Source organism: Eumetopias jubatus, unplaced genomic scaffold, assembly GCF_037043125.1.
Source record: "Eumetopias jubatus isolate StellerSeaLion01/CBP00866 unplaced genomic scaffold, mEumJub1_p1.0 scaffold_16, whole genome shotgun sequence".
In the NCBI taxonomy this organism is placed as follows: domain Eukaryota; kingdom Metazoa; phylum Chordata; class Mammalia; order Carnivora; family Otariidae; genus Eumetopias; species Eumetopias jubatus.
Window position 1 is genome coordinate 58,040,023 of NW_028274822.1, and position 18,259 is coordinate 58,058,281.

General features: G+C 36.0%; 1 protein-coding gene across 1 annotated transcript in view; it reads left to right on the forward strand.

Moving 5' to 3' along the window:
* Positions 1-18,259, forward strand: part of PTPRM (protein tyrosine phosphatase receptor type M) — an 824,025-nt gene that overhangs the window by 499,552 nt on the left and 306,214 nt on the right. Inside the window, exons 8-9 of the mRNA XM_028123955.2 lie at positions 3,739-4,047; positions 12,833-12,942. Of these exons, the coding sequence (XP_027979756.1) occupies positions 3,739-4,047; positions 12,833-12,942 (419 nt within the window). The remainder of the gene's footprint in view (positions 1-3,738; positions 4,048-12,832; positions 12,943-18,259) is intronic.

The following is an 18,259-nucleotide window of genomic DNA, read 5'->3' on the forward strand; positions in this document are numbered from 1 at the left end:
TTCCAGTGGGGCCTGTCATGAGACCTATTCCAGTGAGGGCCAAGGGTATGAGTGTGAAGACAAATGGCCTTGGAAGTGACTCATATCCAGTAGCATCTCTAGGATTCTGAGGAGAAAGAAGCAAATACCCGACAACGAGTGGTCCTGTGAATATAATTAATCACCCTGTTATCTAACCCTAAGAGATTTATTTTGTGCACATATAATGGTAGTAATATATTCCAAGTTTTTTTGGCAGTGCTCACACTCTGCTCCTAGAAATGCAGTATGAGTTGTAATTAGCCGACTGAAATTACACATTTCTGGTTATGAAGTTGCCATTTATTGCCTCCAGTGTGATATATTTCTACAACAATGCCCTTCAAAGTCTGCAGAGATCATCAGTATAACTCACTAGAGTAAATGTCCCTGTGGAATGCCTCATTCACACTTAGTGGCACGCTAATAGAAATGGTTCCAGCAGAAACATTGAAGATAAAGTTACTATAAAACACTAACTTAAGATGTAACCATTATAAACCATTTCTGGATCAGAGCTCAGTTTGCAGAATAGCAAAAGAGAAGGGAAAAAGCAGTGAAATCAGGCCATTTGCTTGGGATGAGTTGAAAGGATTTTCAGATTCCCTGAGTCATTATACTTCGCCTATCAACACGACCCTCAAAGGGGGATGTTATCACAGGTACTTGGCAGTTCACGGCATTCAGTTATGTTATCAGACGTCATTTTCCCATTGCGCTTAACTAACTCTTCCCTTCTGGCCCTGGCGAGATAAATGACAGCTCTCCATCTAAGGTAGACTGTGTTGCCTGTGTCGTGGTATTGATTCAGCTTCTCTCTTAGGCTTTTGACCAATGGAAGAAGTCATGGAATGATTGGGATAAAATGATAGTCAAAGTGCCTCTCATCCCTGCCCCCTGTTGATATGATTTGACCCTGCCATTTTGATTTGGACATAGTAGGAGACGCAACAGCACTATACCCTAGGCAAAGGCCCACAAAGAACATAAATGGAGATACTCTGTTTATAACAGCTTCTGTAAGATATTTTGTTTTGGTTAGCCAGGATCTTGAAGATGCAAGCCAGTGAGCACAAGCCTCTTTTCATCTAAGATTTAGACCTCATACAGCCTCTATCTCTAGTCTGCTAATTACCACTCTTGACAGTAGGGACTCTGGAAACTTGGTCATAGATACGGTTGTTTCGTGCTATGCTTAACTATTTTACTTGGCAAATTTATGTAAACTTTGAAACAATTTTAGCATGATAGAATTTTTAGAGGTATTAACAGAGAGGAATCTAGCATACATTTCAAGAAAACTTGAACAGTAAACAGAACTCTTGGTTTTTTAATCCTGGAACTTCATTCATGTGTGTATTTTCTTGACTAAGAAGTGCTGAATTGATGCAGGCTTATTTATGCAGTAGAAAGTAGTTTTCTATCAAAATTAAGTTAGAACAGCATTGTTTAAACTAGTATCTGAAACATTTAGTCATTTTATTAGTAAGTAAAATTGATGAAAACCTTGGAAAAATGCTTTAGAACACTTCTAATGGATACCTGTGATTAATAAGGAAAGTAGCAAAGAGATGCATGTAAATCTGTTTTTGTATAAGGAATCTGGAGCTTATTAAAAGTTTTTGTAAACATTCAACTAATGAAGCATTATATAAAATTAGACATTTCCTTTACATTGTAAAAAGTCACTAGACTCAAAAAAAAAACCCTTCAAGTTATTCCTAAATAACTTATTTATGATATTTCTCCTAACACTAGTAATTTAAATATAAAAAAATTGCTTTAGTAGTAAGGAACATTCCATGGGAATTCCACTCAAGATGCCCTGGGGGAGTTTTTGTCTTACTCGTCCTTGGTTCCTAGACTTACTACAGTATGGAGTAGCATGAATGATTATTATTAACCTCATTTTATGGTTTGAGCAGATATCTGGCAGATAAATCCCATCTTGCATATATAAAACCAAAGCATTATTTCATTTGAAATGTTTTCATTTGTTGGAGGTCACAGGAAAGGGAGTAGTTCTAGGTTCTCCCTAGGTCCTAAATAATGGAGCAAACAAGGAATTTATGCACAAATGGAAATCAAGAAATGAACTTCAGTAACAGTCCAGACAAATTTCCAGTAGCCACAAAGTATAGGTAGGGTTGTCTGCCAAAGCTTAGCTGGGAACATGGCATAGATCCCTCTTCTGTGGCATTAGAGAAGAAAAAGAGTCTTCACAGCACTTGTGTTCCAAGATTAAACACCTGCAATCTTTATTATATTTTACATTCTTTGATCATGTTTTAGGTAGAGTTTGGGGTATATTGAACATGCCAATTTCTTTTTATCTGATTTTCTTTTACTTTGGTAGAGACACTGCAGTAGAGAGTTAAAGCAACATGTCTCATTGTCAGACAGGTATGAATTCATAGCCACAATCCAGCCTTGAACTAAGTTCTTGAACCAACCTAGGCTGCAATTTTTTTATCTATGTACTGGGAAGAATGGTACTTGGTTCACAGGATTGTTTTGAGTAATAGAGACTACATATAAAGCAAGTTACACATAATAAGTGCACACACAGTAAATGGTAGCTATTATATCTCAAGTTTTCATGCTGACTTTCCGTTACCAATTGGAGATCTCTTTACATTCATGTCTGATGACCACAATTAAGGAAAACAAAAAATCAGAATATACGGAGTAAGTATATGGGTTTTCCAAAACAGAACATTTAGGATTAGATTCTCCACAAACCCATGAAAGGTAAACTTATTAGAAAAGTGTATAGCACATAGTAAGTGCTCAGTAAATGCTATGTATTTAGTATTATTGTATTTTCATCATCATTTCATAAAGACATTTAAGCTGTCTCTGTATATATTCTTTCTTTTAAATCATTTAAAATACTTATATTCCCCGCATGTCATTTAAATTTCTAAGCTTGAAACTCTGTATCTGGAGCTTGGGCTCAAGAATAATACTAAGACATTGTCAGGGATAGGAAGGAGCAGTAATTGCATGAAATTCTATACAAATCTAAACTCTGAAAAGGCCTGGAGTCCTGCTCAGAAGTTTATGCTCTCTAATCATTATATTATTTCATGCTGAATTCTCAAGCTGTTTCTCTTATGTTTTCCAATTACATAATTATAAATTAATTTAAAAAGATAAAATATATTTATCAATGAGCATTAAGATTGGCTTCATGTATCAAAGCCTCAGAGGAAAAGAGCCTTAAATAAAAGCACTGTGTTTCTCTCTAATGAAAATTTTGGAAGTAGACAGTTCAGGGATAGTATGGTAACTCGGTGATTATCAGGAACTCTGACTCCTTCATCATTGCTTTGAATGGTTAATGTTTGAGTGCTTCATGGTCCATCATGGCAGCATGAGCAAAAGACCTCCTATCCTCAATCCACCTAATGGGCAGGAAGAAGGAAAAAAGATGGTGAGCCCTTCTTTTTAAGGACTCCTCCCAGAAACTGTTCTTGTTCTCATCTTGTATGCCAGTCAACAGAACTTAGGCATATGGCCATATCTCACTGCAGAAGACCGTGAAAATTCTAGTCTGGGTGTTGTTATGCCCAGCTAAGATTTAGGGATTTCATTATCATGGAAGAAGAGGAGACCAGACACGGGGGATAAGGAGAACCATCTGTGACATCTGGGCTTCACCAGAATTCTTATAATTCATTTCTCTTGTGTTTTCTTGTTCCTTCTTTTCTATATTAGATCCCATGCGTGGTCCAAGAAAACTGGAAGTGGTAGAAGTCAAATCTCGACAAATCACTATCCGCTGGGAGCCATTTGGATATAACGTAACTCGCTGCCATAGTTATAATCTCACAGTCCACTACTGTTACCAAGTCGGAGGACAGGAGCAAGTGCGAGAAGAAGTAAGCTGGGACACAGATAATTCACACCCTCAACATACGATCACTAACCTATCACCATATACCAATGTCAGTGTGAAACTCATCCTCATGAATCCTGAGGGACGGAAGGAGAGTCAAGAACTCATAATACAGACGGATGAAGATTGTGAGTACTTTTAAATGATATGTTTGTATGAAATATATATGCCATCAGAAAAGCAGCTTTTACTTCTTTTAAATTGAGATCTCTATAATGAAAATGAAGGAGCTAGTTACTCTGTTGAATAATATAAATGTGCTTCTGAGAATGTAAGCATGGATTTAAAGAGGTAAAGGAAGAAAGATGTAGAAGTTTAATTCCTTATGAGTTATAGAGTTACCTTTCTATATATAATTATTCTATATTGCCCTAAGTAGTTCTTCATTCAAGTTTTATTATCATGTTGGACTTAAGAGTTACTGCTTGGGTATTATTTATATGAAATGCTTATTTAAATTTATTGAAATGGTATTCTGAAACATACTTCTAGTTCAGATAAAAATTCAGCGCAAAATAGAGGCTGTCCTTGCTTTTCAGCACAGTGCTGAGAAATTACCTCATTAGGTTGGTGGCCATATAATAGATAACACTTTCCCATAGGAACAATATTGTAATTGGATACTACCTCAGTAAACAAGGATTTAACAAAGAGACAATGCGTGTCACCAGCAACTCATCAAAAAAAGCAAATACACAATTGCAATAAACCTCTGAAATAATTTAAAATAGTAAAATTATACCTTGAATCCCATAGCATGGATATAGATGAGCTTGTACATTGATTATACAGGGGACACCCACGTACAATTACATGTGCATATGGCACATAAAATACAGTGATAGTGCATCATATATTTGACCTACAGTTTATTTGCCAGGCATCAGAATAAGTGGCAAAGAACTTGAGAAGCCCATCAAATGAATATACTTACTTATTCCTGGGAAAAAGAGATGTTACACTTTTTTTTTCTTATGCAGCTGATTATGCCATGATCCTTGATTATTGATTATAACATGCACTAAATGTTTACAACAACTCTGTATTGTACCATTGAAAGAGCTGACGAAGTATTTTTGAGTGTTTATTACCTATACGACACATTCATGTTGTTGTGGAAGGAAAACGTGGGAACAGCTAGGGTAAATGAGGAGCTCACCCTACAGATTCTCTTCTCTTTTCTGTAGCCCCACAACCTACCTGTGCTGGTTGCTCTCAAATAGTTTTCTGACTGCAGTTATTTTTGTAAGGAGTATTAGTTTGTTACAGGTCACCCAATCAGGCCGCGCTAGAAGCCCTGTCTGTGTTTCTTCCAGTTCTTCCTCCTCTCTCCTAAAAGTGAGAAGAAAGTGCCAACATTGTCAATGGGTTAACTCTGACTCTTTCCCCCCTGCACCCCACATTTCTCTGCTTCCTTTGGTTCTAACTCCTGCTGTTTCTACTCCCAAAATTTTAGAGTGTGCTTTTCTCTCAATTTCCACTACCTGTATACAGATCCTCATTATTTCATGCTGAAATTTCTCACCTTCCTTGGTGGTTCCAGCTTCCCCATTTTAATATTGCCTACTCACCCACAAAATGAATCTGTAAAATACAATTGCATCTCTATGGTGTTTGTTGTTAGTTCTCCTTTGTTTCTGATTTTATTTATTTGAGTCCTCTCTCTTTGACATCAATTATAGAAACAGTTTCTAGGTATGTCTCCTCTGGCAAGGGAAATAAAAGCAAAATTAAACTTTGGGGACTATATCAAAATAAAAAACTTCTGCACAACAAAGGAAACGATAAAAAAAGGCAACCTACTGAATGGGGGGGAGATATTTGCAAATGATATATATGATAAGGGGTTAATATTCAAAATATATAAAGAACTTATACAACTCAGTACCAAAAAAACAAATAATCCAGTTAAGAAATGGGCAAAAGACCTGAATAGACATTTTTCCAAAGAAGACATCCAGATGGCCAACAGACACATGAAAAGATGCTCAACATCACTCATCATCAGGGAAATGCAAATTAAAAACTACAGTGAAATATCACCTCACACCTGTCAGAATGGCTAAAATCTAAAACACAAGAAACAAGCGTTGGTGAGGATGTAGAGAAAAAGGAACCCTCGTGCACTGTTGGTGGGGATATAAATTGATGCAGCCACTGTGGAAAACAGCATGGAGGCTCCTCAAGACATTAAAAATAGAATTACTGTAAGATCCAGTTATTCTACTACTGAGTATTTAACCCCCCAAAATGAAAACACTAATTCAAAAAGATATGTGCACCCCTATTTTTATTGCAGCATTATTTATAATAATCAAGATATGGAAGCAACCCAAGTGTCCACTTATAGGTGGATAATATATGGAATATTACTCAGCTGTAAAATAGAATGAAATCTTGCCACATGGCATGGCTGGGCATAGAGGGTGTAATGTGAAGTGAAATAAGTTAGAGAAAAACAAACACCATATGGTATCATTCATATGCGGAATTTAAGAAACAAACAAATGAACAAAAGAAGAGAAAAAGAGACAAACCATAAACCAGACTCTTAAATACAGAGAACAGAGGTGCCTGGGTGGCTCAGTCATTAGATGTCTGCCTTCGGCTCAGGTCATGATCCCCGGGTCCTGGGATTGAGCCCCGCATCGGGCTCCCTGCTCCACGGGAGGCCTGCTTCTCCCTCTCCCACTCCCCCTGCTTGTGTTTCCTCTCTTGCTGTGTCTCTCTCTGTCAAATAAATAAATAAAATCTTTAAAAAAATACATACATACATACATACATACAGAGAACAAACTGGTGGTCACCAGAGGGGAGCTGGGTGGGGGATGGGTGAAATAGATAAAAGGGATTAAAAGTACACTTACCCTGATGAGCACCGGGAAATGTATATAGAATTGTTGAATCATTGTATTGTTCACCTAAAACTAATATAACACTGTAAGTTAGTTCTACTTGAATTTAAGCAAAATTTAACAATAAAATAAAATACATCTGCATTGTGTCACTCTCTCCACAGAGCTTTCAATGACTTAATTTAAATTTTGACTTTCAAGGTTTTCTGTATTCCTGGCTCATTCTCTAGAACTAGTGACTTTTCCTCCAGTGCAGCTCGTTCTGCAAAGATGTCACCCCAACATCAGTGCCGTAGGCCATGCTCCTTCCATTCCAGGCTCTTGCTCAAGGTCTGCTCTCCTCCGCCTCCTGCCTTCCACCTGGCTGCCTCTCACTTCCATCTCCTCTGCTGCCCTTCAAAGAGCTCCTCAGCCTTCAGGTCCTTCAAAGAGCTGCCTCCAACTCTTACATCCTTCTGACCTCCTTTGCACCTGATTAGAATCTTTAAATCTCTGGGCTTTAGTTCGGTCATCTGAGAAGTGAGAATAGTAACAGTTCTCAACCATATTAGAGTTAGAGGAAATTTACATAGAGAGCTGTTTGTAGTGATGCGGGTGGAGGACTCTAATAAGTGGTCATTATTATTGTTGTAATGATTCAAAGCAAATCACTGAATCACTCAATGATTCAAAGCAACTCAATGATTCAAAGGTCAACTCACCTTTCCTTGACCTGTCTTTGTTACATATAATCTTTTTTCTCTAAACTATAAACTAGAGAGAAGAAGCCTTCTATTCCTCTGTATCACCAGGCATGATACTGAGTAGGTAATAAAACACTCAAAAGTATTTTTAGTCCTTAGATAAAACAGTAAAGTTTGTTGATAATCATTCATGTTTTAATCAATAGTAATGTTTTAATCAATGAGAGGGGGAGATGACATGTAGTCGTTTCTAGAGATAAGCAAGTATGTCTTGCTCACAAACCCACATACATAAACCCCGTCACCACTTTTGGGTTTCAAATTGAGAAAGGAATGAGCTAGGAGTTCTGTTAAGTTCTGTCAAAACATGAGATCAGAATAACTTATCTTTTGGTTTGTTTAAATTGTCTTGCTAGTCCCAGAAGCTGGATCATGCATGACTTCCAAATAAAAACCTATTGTTTTCCCCAGTGTCTATGGTGAGCGCTGTGAATTGTGTAAGACTGTTGAATCACAGACCTGTACCTCTGAAACAAATAATACATTATATGTTAAAAAAAAAAAAAAAGAAGATAGTAGGAAGGGAAAAATGAAGGGGGGGAAATTGGAGGGGGAGATGAACCATGAGAGACTATGGACTCTGAGAAACAAACTGAGGGCTCTAGAGGGGAGGGGGTGGGGGTGATGGGTTTTAAAGAGGGCATGTACTGAATGGAGCACTGGGTGTTATACGAAAACAATGAATCATGAAACACTACATCAAAAACTAATGATGTAAGGTATGGTGATTAATATAATTAAAAATATAAATAAATAAATAAATAAATAAATAAAAACAAGAAAAAAAAACGAAAAACAAAGGAGAAGGCTATAATGATAATGAGATAGAAATGACTTGAACAACCAAACAGAACAGCTTCCGAGGGTAGAGGATTTTCAAATTGTAGATCTTGTTTTCTGTCTCAGCAAAAAAAAAAAAAAATATATATATATATTTTGTCAAAGTTATAAATAGGTTTAGTTTTTTTCATAGAAGTACATATATTGCTTCAACCTTTTTCTTCGTTTGAAAATAGTTCATTAAAATTTCTTTGGCTCAATTCCAAAAAAACCCCGAAAACCTGTTGTTTTCATTGCACACTGGCATCCAGTTAATTAGAAGAACTTTTATTTCAAGGTATATTTCCTAACAACAACAACAACAACAAAGTCTTCAAAAAGAGAGAAAAGAAAGAGAAAAATAGAATAATTGTCAATACCGAGTTTGAAGAGAAAAGAATGATGGGGTCACTTTATGTATCTACCATTATAAAAGGCTATAATTCATTGAACATTGTGAGTTTTACTGTGGTATAATATTTCTGTTGAATATTGTTTCTTGAGAAAGTGTGTGGAAAAAACTCTTTTTATTACTGTTAAAGGTATCACAAGAAAGAATAGGGCTCAATTCCACAAACTTAGAAACTAAAGCTTATCAGGGTGCCTGGGTAGCTCATTCGGTTAAGCATCTGAATCTTGGTTTCAGCTCAGGTCATGATCTCAGGGTCATGAGACTGAGACCTGCGTTGGGCTCCATGCTCAGCCGGGAGTCTGCTTGAGATTCTCTCTCTCCCTCTTCCTCTGGCCCTTTCCCTTTGCATGCACTCTCTCTCTCTCTAAAATAAATAAATCTTTAAAAATAATGATAAAGAAACTAAAGCTTATCTGTCCCAAATACTGAACTTCTAAGAACTTTTAAAAATAGGTAGTAGACCTAAGTTCCTTTGAGGTACTGTTATCCCTAATTTATTTAACTCTTCCAGTATTTTATTTTAGTTTACTTTGTCTGCTTGTGCATATATATATATATATACACACATATATATGTATATATGTATATATATACACACATATATATACATATATATATATCCATACCCCAGTTAGGTTTTCTTGTTAACATTTCCACAGGGCGATCAATTACAGGATCTCCAAGGACATTTTAATAAGTTTACCCTTATAAGATGACCTCTGTTCAACATAATTTTGACTATTTCCCATTTTATTTCACTATGATTTAGAGTAACTGAATGAAATCAGATATATTTTTTGTCTTTACCTCTTTACATCTGCATGAAGATTAATAAGTATTTTCAATTAGTGAATATCATCTCAAAATAATAGAGCCACTCATATTTATCTTGCTACTGTGAGAAAACTGATGGTGATATCATAATAAACACTTTCAGGCTCAAGAGGAAAAGACTAGAGTTTTCTCTGGCATGGCCAATTTTAGTTCAGCTTCTGACTGATGAATATTTCCATCTCAGACCCTGGAATCTGAATTTTCTTAGAACTCCTCAGTGTTATAACTTCATAAATACCTTGGTTTTCTTCACTTTATGTAGTTTCACATCAATTCCTTCAGCTTAAGATAAACAATTATTTTCATATTTATATATTATTTAGAGTTTGGATGGTAAAGATGAACTTAATCCAAGTTCCTCATTTTAAATATGAGGCAACTGAGACCCAAGGAGGTTCAGTGAATTGCCCAAACTACACAGTTTAATTACTGAGAAGTCTTAAATCGGAACCCAGGCCTCCCATCTGAATCAGTAATTTTTTTTCTGCCAAGCAGTACTGAGCTGTATTCAAAATAACTATAAAATCTTACATCTACCAGTAGCCCCTTAACTAAAAAAATGTGTACTACCTGTGAGTATCCTTTTGCAATTCTAGGCACTCTTTCCAGCCTGTGGAGATCTTACCAAACCTTAAAGGACTATCCATACCCTCTCACAATCTAAAAATTCTCCAACTCCCTTTTCTAAATTTATTGAGATATGTTTATCCATTCATGAGTTGAACATTTGGGTTGTTTCCACTTTGGGGCTATTATTAAAATGCTTATATTAATATTCATATATAATTTTATATTAGTATTTGTGTAGAATTTTGAGTAGTATATGTTTTCGATTCTCTTGGTGTGTACCTAGGAGTGGAATTCACATGGTAAATGTATCAATATGTATCTATTTGGAGAGCTGCTAGACTGTGTTCATAGGAGCTGTAGGATTTTTATATTCCCTCCAATAGTGTATGAGAGTTTCAATTCTCCACATTCTCACCGGTACTTATTATCTGCCTTCGGACTATGGCCATTTTAGTGGTGTGAAGTGCTATCTCACTGTGGTTTTGATTTGCATTTTCCTGCTAGGTGGATATGTTGAACATCTTTTCATGTGCTTATTGGCCCTTTGTTTATCTTTTTTGGAGAACTGTTTATACAGACCCTTTGCCTATTTTTAATCGGATTTTTTGTTTTCTCATTGGGTTTTTGTAGTTCTTTATGTATTTAAGGTATCTCTTGTGAGATATATGATTTGCAAAACTTTTCTCCTATTCTTTGTGTTATCTTTTCACTTTCTTGATAGTACCCTTTGAAGTGCAAAGCTTTTCATTTTGATGATGTACAGTTTATCTGTATTTTTTTTGTTACTGCTTTTGCTTTTGGTGTCATGTCCAAGAAACTATTGCCTAATCCAAGGTCATGAAGGTTCACGCCTGTTTTGTTTTTTTTTTTAAGATTTTTATTTATTTATTTTTTTATCTATTGAGAGAGAATGATAGAGAGAGAGCATGAAAGGGAAGAGGGTCAGAGGGAGAAGCAGACTCCCCACTGAGCAGGGAGCCTGATGCGGGACTCGATCCTGGGACTCCCTGATCATGACCTGAGCCTAAGGCAGTCGCTTAACCAACTGAGCCACCCAGGCGCCCACGCCTATGTTTTATTCTAAGAGTTTTGTAGTTTTAGCTCTTACATTTAGCTCTTAAATCGGTTTTGATATAAACTTCATATATGGTGTGAGGTAAGAATCCAACTTCATTTTTTCACATGTGGATATCCAGTTGTCCCAGCACCGTTTGTTGAAAAGATTATCATCTCCCCATTAAATTTTCCTGTCCCCTTAATGAAAATCAATTGACTGCAAATGTAGGTTGTACTCTCAATTCTGCTACACTAATCTGTATGTTTATCTTTATGTCAGCACCACACTGTCTTGATGCTGTAGCTTTGTAGTAAATTTTGAGAAATGTGAGTCCTCTCCAACTACTTTTTGATTACCCATACCCTCACCAAGAAATTTGATCATGTACCTTCAAATATATGTATAAACACTACGGATATATTAGTTTTTAAATAGAATAGACACACTAATACACTAAATTGTGTATGATATAATGCATATGCAAAAACTGAGTTTACGTGAAAATGAGATTAAACAATATTTTTAAAATAACACTAAATGTTATTTTATAGAAAATTAGCAGGTAAATTTCCCCCTTCCCTTATGTCAGTAAGATTTATTTGAAAACTAGTCAAAAGGTGTTGCATATTTCAGGTTTTTAAAAACTGGCATAAAAATTCCCAAAGTCTTTTGTATCATTAATAAATAAATTAATTTTTAAAATATTCATTATTACATCTATATCACATCTTTTTAGAACACCTATTTTGTGTGTATTTTTAGCAGATATATTAAATATCAGTACAATAGTTCATATCTATTTTTCTTTCACATAATTTTGTCACTCAATATTATAACTGTAAAATATATAAAAACATAAAATTCATCCATGATAATGTATATAGCCGTCATTTATACTCAGTCTTTTGTGTGTTATATTGTGTGACTATAACAATTTATTAAACCATTCAGTTTGTCCCCACATTATTATTTTTATTAAAAAATGCTATGTTGACATCTTACTATATGTCTCCTGGTACATACATGCAAGAATATTACTAGGAAATATACCTGGAGGTAGGGTTATTGGCTCATATGATACATGCCTCTTTAGCTTTACTAAATACTACCAAATTATTTTCCAAAGTGGCTGTACCCGTTTCTGTTCCCACAAGCAATGTGTGGGCATTCTTATTTATCTGTATCTTTCTTTATTTCTGAAGAACATAAAAGTTCATTTAAAAGGTGATTACTGGGCTTCATCTAATTGATTTGAACTTTAAAGAAAAAAGTGATGAGAGTATTTTCTTTATAAGGACAGTGTAGCCAAAATGGTTTTATTTTTTATTTATTTATTTTATAATTTTATTTTATTTTATTATGTTATGTTAGTCACCATACAGAACATCATTAGATTTTGATGTAGTGTTCCATGATTCATTATTTTTGTATAACGCCCAGTGCTCCATGCCGAAAATGGTTTTAAATTTCAGATTTTTTAAAAGAAAACTGAGTTTATCTATGGACTATTAAATCTTACGTCTCAATTGAGAGTGAAAAACCTAACATGTCTAGAAAAATCTAATTTGGGTGGGGTCTCTCAAACATTTCTTGATTTTTTTTTTTTTTTTTTCCCCCTTCTAGTGCCAGGTGCTGTTCCTACTGAATCTATCCAAGGAAGTACTTTTGAAGAGAAGATATTTCTTCAGTGGCGAGAACCAATTCAAACATATGGTGTCATCACTTTATATGAGGTAGTATATACATTTATTAGTGGATTTAATTTTTCATTATAATTTCTGTGAAAGCTAGACTGTCTAGTATTTAAAAATGCATAATGGCCTCATGTTTTCTATGAAGTTTAATACCTGTGACAGTTAACAATGGTTACTGCATAGAAGCAAAAAAAAAAATCCTGAGTTTTTCAATTATGTATCATTTCAGGATATACATTTATAATGATTTGGATATTTCTAGACTATATGTTATTATATGTAAAGACAAAACAAAAAATCACTTGTAATAAAAACAGTAAGTATTTTGAAGTGTACATTGATTAGGAGGCAACCACATGATCCTATTCTTGCTAGCTACAAAATAATTTACTACTGAATTATAGAAGAATGCTGATTATCCAGTTAGCAAAGTCAATAGACATTGTCTCAGGGATAACAATAGAATAATGTCTTTTGGTTTCTTAGTATTAGCAAAACATCCTTTAGACTTCCTTGACATAGTTTTGTCTACTGAGGCATACCAAATGGTTGAGTGATAGAGAGCAGAGAAGAATTTGATGAATTGTTCAAGGAAAAAAATAACAGCAGTAACGGGGTGACAGCATCACATCTGTATGAGCATCATTTCACTGTGCCTATTGTCATAGAAACAAGCAGGTGCATTTTTTTTAAGCAAGCATTTATTTGAATGCAAATTTAACAAAATTATATGTTGTTAGGTTTCTAAAAATCACGGCAATTCCTCCTATGGAACCTCTGCTTGAATACCTTTCAGAACCACTGACAAAAGCCTGAGCAAATTAGCTGTCAGACAGTAATCACCAGTAAACCCTTCCCTGACCCAACTAGCCTCACATTTATGTTTCCTTATATCTTTTGAAAATTGGTATTGAAATGCAAAAAATAATGTTTTTAATTGAAAGCTAAACAAAGTAAGAGAAAAGAGAAAAAAAAGTTGATTTTCATGTTAAGTTATTGATGCTGTTCATTGGGCTGCTTCATTGTAAAAGAACTCAGTATTACAAAAATCTGTGGCTCAGCTTTGAAAGAGCTAAGTATTATAATGAAACAAGTTCATATTTTTTCTCAGTGATCAGAATTTTTAGTTAATATTGTTGGGCCCAAGACCATTTTCTGGTCTCACTTTTGGAGATTCTTACCTAAGAATAACAATATTTTACTAGAAAAGATAACAGCCTTTGAACCAGTGTTAAGTTCCAAGAAATAAGTCCATCTGTCCTAAAAACCACATATTGATATCTAGACAGACAGAAAATAATAGCTAGATTCATTCTTCTTGATGCCGCTGAATATACATCTTTGTGTAATAAGTAACGTTAGCATGAAAACAATAGGAATAACCATTCAAAAGAAGAATCCATTATCTCTGTGAATTCAGCAGCCAGGGTCTCCCAGTTGAACACTGATCTAAATGCTGCTATAATTGGGGATACCTGAATGTGCCATAAATCAGGGTTTTAAAAATCAGATATAGGTAAGGAGAGCAGGTTGGTTTATTTTTCTAGGTACCAAAGGGAAAATGTTAAATGTGTGAATCAGGCTTCACTGATTAAATACAAGTTTTCTGGCCACCAGATCTTTCTCTTTCCCCCATGTTTTCCAGAAGTAGGAAGGGGGGTTTCTGTTCTCAAAATAGGCCTTAGGTGGGGGGGCGCCTGGGTGGCTCAGTCGTTAAGCGTCTGCCTTCGGCTCAGGTTGTTATCCCAGGGTCCTGGGATCGAGCCCGGCATCAGGCTCCCCGCCCTGCGGGAAGCCTGCGTCTCCCTCTCTTACTCCCTCTGCTTGTATTCCTCTCTCGCTGTGTCTCTCTCTCTCAAATAAATAAAATCTTAAAAAAAAAAAAAAATAGGCCTTAGGTGGGGTCTTAGGACGGAGCTCTTCTTCAGCTAAGATGCACTGTATGCTGTGCCCAGCCTGTGTGAGAGTCAGTGATAGGCACAGCTTTCTCCTGGAGCCAAGGACCGATGTTCAGCCCAACTTGGTCCCCTCCAGAGGACCACAGTCTCTGGGTACTGACATCACGCTAAGGAAATAGGACAGTTGCCCCCTCAAAAAAAGCAGGAACCTTAGGGACAGTATGTTTTTTCATAGAAACACATTTGATTATAGGTAAAAACTGGAAGGTGAGGTAAATTATCATGATTGGAGAAAAACTTAGTAACAAATGATACAGGTGTTTCTTTAGGGCAGGGAGCGCAGTTGGATCATTTTTGCAGGAGAGAAGAGAAAACAGGTTGAATGCTGTAGATGTTGTAAATGAATACACTATGGGTTCAGGTTATTTTCAGGCTCTCTTTACGTCTTAGGAAATACACCAAACCATCAGTGACTGGACAATGCTGACATCATCATTTTCTGCCAGGAGTCATGGCAGTTGATAGCACTGAAGCATTCTTCTGATCTTAGTCTTTGCCTCTCCTTTTGATTCCCCTAACAACCATCTTCAGCCTTCTTGAACTAGCCTTTTCTTTCTGCTCTCCCCACCTTTGTTCAGGCTCTAGCCCTTCCTGTCCCTTTACTTCTCGATCAGCCCTTTATTTTTATCAGAGTCATTTGCCTAAAACCTAGACTGATAAATACAGCCTTCCTCAACAGCGATCAAAATTTTTATTTTATTAAAATAGAAATGTAATATCGCTCTCTGAAAGAATATTTTAAGTACAGAAGTATTCAAAATAATATCCTTGCTTCCCAATTTCACTTTTCAGAGGTAATAACTGTTAACAACTGGGTGCATGACCTTCCAAAATTTTACAAGGTAGAAATTACAGTGCAAGTTCATTTATGAATAGAGATCGATAAAATTTAATAAATATTAGCAAACCCAGCATTTTTTACAAGAATAATATGCCATTGGGGCGCCTGGGTGGCTCAGTTGGTTAAGCGACTGCCTTCGGCTCAGGTCATGATCCTGGAGTCTCAGGATCGAGTCCCACATCGGGCTCTCTGCTCAGCGGGGGGTCTGCTTCTCCCTCTGACCCTCTTCCCTCTCGTGCTCTCTGTCTCTCATTCTCTCTCTCTCAAATAAATAAATAAAATTAAAAAAAAAAAGAATAATATGCCATTAAGACACCTACCTCACATCATAAAAGAAAAAAAAATACCAAATGGTTTCACGTTCTAAACACAAAAGTTAAACTACCAGAACACTATAAGAAAAATAAGGAAGGTATTTCTGTAATGTATCTTACTAAGCTTGACATAAAATCTGGAAGTTATATTTTAAAAAATTGACAGATTTACTTATATAAGAATTTAAACTTCTGAACAACAAAAGATAGCAGTAGGAAAGTCTAAATACAGACAGAAGACTTGAGGAAATTATTTTCAAAATTTATAACAGTGGATGGGTTGTTGACCACAATAAACAGACTTGATAGAGATTGCTAAGAAATGGACAAAGCATTCCATTAGAAAAACTAGACAAAGAATAAGAGGAGGCAATTCATAGGGAAAAAAAAATCCAAGTAGCATTTAAGCACGTGAAGAGATACCTATCCTACCTTACTAATGATTCAGAAATGAAATAAAGCAAGCGCTACAAGAAGTTTAAGTTTGTATGAGATCAAGTGTTAAGCAGTGACATGGGGAAATGCACATGTGTATAGACTGTTGATGGGAACATACATTTTGCATCTCTCATGTAGGCAATTTGGGGGATCCTATCAAATTTTAAACATTGCATATCAAGCCTATTTCTAGAAGTTTATCAGTCAATAATACTCCCAAATACAGAGGGATATATATATGTCCAAGTATTTTCATTGTACCTCACTAACTTTATATGGCTTTTGATTGCCTAGTAAGTAAACTCCAGACTCCTGGTCATGTTCCCAACAACAAGCTTTGGGAACAAAAAGAAAAAAAGAAAGAAAAAAATATATATATATATGTATATATAAAAGAGAGAGAGAAAGAGGCAAACCAGGAAAGAGACTCTTAACTATAGAGAACAAACTGATGGTTACCAGAAGGGAGTTGGGTAGGGTAGATGGATGAAATAGCTGATGGGGATTAAGGAGTACACTTGTCATCATGAGCACTGGGTGATGTATGGAAGTGTTGAATCACTCTATTGTACACCTGAAACTCGTATTACACTGTATGTTCACTAACTGGGATTTAAGTAAAAACTGTGTGTGTGTGTGTGGAGAGAGAGAGAGAGTATGTGTGTGTGTGTGTGTGTGTGTGTAAGGTAGTGGGAGAAGACAGAAATATAAAAGATACTGTCCCTTCTCTATTAGAAGTAACAGTCCTAACAGCAACTAACAATAGAATGAAATAAGTACCAAAAGCAAATCACTTTAATGTGTGAGGAGTATAAAGTGCAGTGTTGTGTGGGCACGTAGCAAAGTAGAATGGTCTGGATTTGTCAACTGATGGGGGTATTCAGCAGTTGAAGATACCTCAAGATCCCAGGCCTGGATAACTGGGCTCAACTAATCACTACTGACTGAGATAGGTAAGAGTGTAGAAAGAAGTAGAATTTAAGGTCCATGTCAAGAAGTTTCATTTCATTATTCAAGGCCTGCCATGATCTAATTCCAATTCTCATTTATTACTGCATCTCCCACTATTTTTCTCCTGGAATTTAATGAGCTACATATATGGAATTTTCTTTTCTCTGAAAACCTTCTCAACGATCACACCACCTGCTTTTGCTTATTAACTTCTTTCCTCCTCATGCTCTCCCCTCCTCTCTCCTCCTGTGGGACTTCTGCTTCTCTTTCAGTTTTTCATCCAAATATTGTACTGTTCTCTGAAGTATCCTAGGTTCTTTCCTCCCCGGAAATCAGATTTTATTATTCATTCTTCCAATTGCGTGGCTCTCCATTAAAGGACTGTATTTAACACTGGCTGAAATTCCAATCAACTCACACTCCCTAGAGGATTTTTTTATCCCCTCCTGGCCAAAAATTGCATGTTATTCTATTTTTGGTTCTCTATGAATCTTTTAGTTCAGAACTTGAGACTGTAAATAGAGGAGGGGAAGGTAACTTGAGATAATTTCAGGCACCTACGTATGAATCAGAAGTCATCCAATATTGACCCCATCTTACCTACATGTGGCCCCCGCTTATGTCATTCTCATGTCAGTTCGCTTTGGACTTGCGACATCCCATAAAACTGCAAACTCCAATGTGGAACGTCAGTGTTCTTTTTATTTTTAAGATTTTATTTATTTATTTGAGAGAGAGAGAGAAAGAGAGAACAAGTAGGGGGTGAGAGGGGCAGAGGGAGAGGGAGAAGTAGACTCCCCATTAAGCAGGGAGCCCCATGTGGGACTCGATCCCAAGACTCTGGGATCATGACC